General features: G+C 39.3%; 1 protein-coding gene across 1 annotated transcript in view; it reads right to left on the bottom strand.

The window, feature by feature from the left end:
* Positions 1-4,423, bottom strand: part of RB1 (RB transcriptional corepressor 1) — a 198,402-nt gene that overhangs the window by 128,977 nt on the left and 65,002 nt on the right. The window contains 1 exon segment of the mRNA XM_006109689.3: positions 911-1,020. Coding sequence (XP_006109751.2) covers positions 911-1,020 — 110 coding nt within the window.

Below are 4,423 nucleotides of genomic sequence, written 5' to 3'. Positions count from 1 at the left end.
TATATAAAAATTACAATGGAGTATTATTCAGCCATTAAAAAGAATGAAATCTTGCCATTGCAACCTTAAAAACATTACGTTAAGTGAAATGCCAGAAAGAGAAAAATAAATACAGTATGATTTCTCTTATATGTTGTATTTTCTTTTTAAATTTAAACTTTTAGATACAGAGAACAAACCAGAGGGAATGGAAGGGAGTGGGTGAACTTTTTTTAGTTTAAAAAAACAAAATCATATATTCAGTTGGCTGTTCAGCATCTTCATTTTCCTCTTCTCTAACTTATGTTTGATTGCTTTCTTATGTATACAAATTTATCCTATCCTAGTTTTATGAAAAATATTCAACCCCATAAGTTGAACTGCGACTCAAGTAGCTAGCATTTTTCTATCACTTTACTATTTACAAAGTACTTTCATTAATATACATGTATATATAGTACAAAGTATATATGTGACTCTACAGTAAATGCTTGCATTGTACAGATGAGGAAATTAAGACTCAGTGAGGAAAAGTGAAAACAACTACATCCCAGAAAGCATGAAGGAAATACTGAAAGATTTATTCTCTGCCTTGACTTGATTGGAGAAAAATTACTTTAAAAAGATATTAAAAATCAACACAAACCTGTGCATAACAGGAGGCAAATTAATGTTTACATAGACAATACAGAAAATGTTTTTCACTTGTTTAAATAAAAAGAATAGGTTTAAAATCTATGTAAACATAAGATACTGTATCATAAGAAATCTCCATTTGTTAATAAATTATATGCTTAAGTATTATAGAAAGACATCTGAAGTAATCATTATGTTATTTAAAGATCAAGCTAAATAAAAACCTGTTTAACCTACCTCTATCAAAACTGACTTATAGCAAAGCGTATCAACAAAAATATACCATGTACAATACCTGTCTATAGGATCAGCCTGCAGAGTTTTATCATGATCCAGAAACAATCTTGCATCTAGATCTTTGTTTTTAAGGTAAATTTCTTCATATTGTTTAGAGAGACTTTCCACCTCAAAAGAAAACAATACTGATGATTATTCTTTCATGTCATTACATCTCTCAATACACAGAAGTAAGATTTAATTTAAAAATTTTTGTACAATATACACTTAATTTTACAACACACTGAGTTCACATGCAATATAAATAAGGCATATGTGCAAGTGAAGTAAAGGAAACTGCAAATTTTCAAGTCTAATTTTAAGGATATTTTATGCATGCACCCCATTCATTAGAATTTTATGTAGACAAGATTCATCAATGCCCAAATCAGTACTGAGATGGAACTGTAAGATAAAAATAAGTATTATTATAAACACTTAACTGCCAAGATCCTCCAAACATCCCACACATTTTTCACTTTTAATCTTCTACTACGTTTATCAATATAAAATAAAGTATTTTTCAAAATACTGTAACAAATCCTCTTGACTATATATTCTCCCCATCTTTTCTAAATCTTTTAATTCACTCCAACTTCCTTCAGTTAAGTATGTTAAGCAAGAGTATTAGCTCAATTAATTAGACCAATTAACACATTTGCATGATTTATTCCCACTCTTAGACACTTTTTCAATTGCTACAATCTGCAATTCTCTTATCAGTTCTGCTTCATAAGTTTGAATCATAATTTAAAAATCAATGTGCGATAGACAACTATTTGGCATGCCTTCTGTGTGACATTTAAGGCAAAAGTGTTTCCAACCTAAGAGTACTAAAATTTCATTCCAAAAGGAGTGGAAGAAGAAATCCAGTTAAGTATAAACTTTTTGTCTGCATAAATTTTTTAGGTAGAACAATCATTAATGTTTAAGTTTAATAAGTGTTACTGTACCAGCTTAGTGAAGCACTAATTTTCAATCATTTATTGATTGACAGCTATGAGTACTAACTATATACAAAATATTGGGGGAAATGTCAAATTTATCTTCAGATTTCTATTAATATTATAATCCTTTCTTGTAGAAAAATTACTACAAGTGTCCAACATTTTTGGGGGGGTGTGAACAGCATATATTTTTATTAACAAGTCTCAGTAATACAACAAGACTTGTTTTACTTAACAAGACTCAGTAATACAACATTTGGCCCCTTTTTGCCTCTCTTCTGCCCTGTAACCCAACCTTAACAAGGTGGAGTTCACTAAACAGACCAAACTATCACATATCGCTGTGCCTTTGAATCTATAACTTCCAACCCTTGGAAATGCGATTTTCCCCCCATAAAGCTTGCTCAGCTCAGAAATGACATCACTCCAAACAATTTTCTGCAAAACCTATCTGCCCCACTTTGGATTAGGTTGTCCTCCAAAATATTACAACACACTGTATATAGTTCTATCAGACTCTTACAGTCTCCTGTAATGTTCTATTTATTTGTCTATGTCCCACTAGCACCTTAATGACAGCAACTACAAGTTAAATCTCTGTATCAATGATATCTAGTACAATGCTTGGCACATACTAAGCACTCAATAAATAGTGAATGAATGAATGAATGAATGAATGATTTCAAGGACTAACCACCAACTCAGGTCACAGAATCAGCAGTCTAGCTGATTTCACATCTTTTGGTCTTAGTGACTAATGCTAGCTGCTTTTAAAATACTGCTTTATCACTGAGTGTTCTTCATCCTTTATCAGTAGCACCTTTTTCTCCACATATTTTACCTTACCACATGAGTTCTCAGTTCTGTTCTCATTGAAGAACAAAATATTTGAGGCAAAATGTGCAAAAAAAAAAAAAACCAGATGGATGGATGGTACACCATTAAGGTAAAACATTTCTGCAATATAATCACAGTCATTTAAACTGAATTTATTGTCAGTTAAGTAGTTTTTAAAAATATTCAAAAGAGATGCTCTGCAATACAGTAATGCCAATAAAGTTAATGGAATTATGGATCCTATGCACAAAGATGTGCAGTGAAGCAAATTAGAGTCAAATGTGATTGTATATGTTTAGTTATATTTAGTATATATGCTGCCCAGGCGAGCACTATATTTAAATACTAGAGGCCCGATGCACAACATTCATGCAAGGGCCTTGGCCCTGGCCCCTGCCCACTGCTGCCATGGCGTTGGGGGGGAGGGACCTCTGCCTCGACCCCCGCCCGCTGCGGCTTTGTCCGGAAGGAAGGATGTCTGGTCTAATTAGCATATTACACTTTTATTATTACAGACTAGTGGCCTGGTGCATGAAATTCATGCACGGGGGCAGGGATTCCCACAGGGATCAGGCCTAAACTGGAAGTCGGACATCCCTCTCACAATCTGGGACCACTGGCTCCTAACCACTCACCTGCCTGCCTGCCTGATTGCCCCTAACCCCTCTGCCTGCCTGCCTGATTGCCCCTAACTGCCCTCCCCTACTGGCCTGATCTCGCTCCCAACTGCTCTCCCCTGCCGGCCTGATATCGCCCCCAACTGACCTCCCCTGCTGGCCTAATCACGCCCCCAATGACCCTCCCCTGCTGGCCTGATCTCACCCCCAACTGCCCTCCCCTGCTGGCCTGATTGCCCCCAATTGCCCTCCCCTGCTGGCCTGATCTCGCCCCCAATGGCCCTCCCCTGGCGGCCTGATCTCAACCCTAACTGCCCTCCCCTGGCGGCCTGATCTCAACCCTAACTGCCCTCCCCTGCCAGCCTGATCTCGCCCCCAACTGCCCCCCCCTGCAGGTCTGATCTCACCCCCAACTGCCCTCCCCTTCCAGCCTGATCTCACCCCCAACTGCCCTCCCCTTCCAGCCTGATCTCGCCCCCAATGGCCCTCCCCTGCCAGCCTGATCTCAACCCCAACTGCTCTCTCTGCCTCGGTCCCCACTACCATGGCTTTGTCCAGAAGGAAGTCAGACACCCGGAAGATGGCCGGTCGACCTGGTCTAGTTAGCATATTACCCTTTTATTAGTATAGATAGATTATATAGGATAGGATTGCTTAAATTGGGGGGGGGGGAGCCTTTTTCAGCAGGAGGAGATGCCCTTGGCAGACAAAAATACATAATCCCTATATCTGGACTGATAGCCAGCCATATGCACTATTCTGCCAAACTGGTCATTAAAAAATTGAATTGCTTTCTTACACCTTATACCAAACAGCTGTTAACTTTAAAGCCCCTCCTCAGCCCCCACCTTAGGTTCTGCTTTCACAGCTCACTCATATTAGGTTCTGATTGGTCGGTTTCTATGCCAGTCAGTGTCAAAAGCTCCGCCTTCTAGGCAGCCATTGGCTCCTCGCACTTCACCCAGATTTGGTTCTGACTGGTCAGTTTCTATGCCAGTCAGCGTCTCCGGGCCTATCTCCAGGCCTGATCAGAGAAGCAGGGCTGATCAGCAGCCTCCGTGGAGGGCCCAGAGAGAAACAGAGGCGTGGCTGGTGACGAAGCCAGGAGAGAGAGGAGGCAACGGCTGATCA

The sequence above is a fragment of the Myotis lucifugus genome, unplaced genomic scaffold, assembly GCF_000147115.1.
Source record: "Myotis lucifugus unplaced genomic scaffold, Myoluc2.0 scaffold_7, whole genome shotgun sequence".
Classification (NCBI taxonomy): Eukaryota; Metazoa; Chordata; class Mammalia; order Chiroptera; family Vespertilionidae; genus Myotis; species Myotis lucifugus.
The sequence above is the reverse complement of the archived record's forward strand: the minus strand, read 5'-3'. Positions and strand labels throughout refer to the sequence as shown.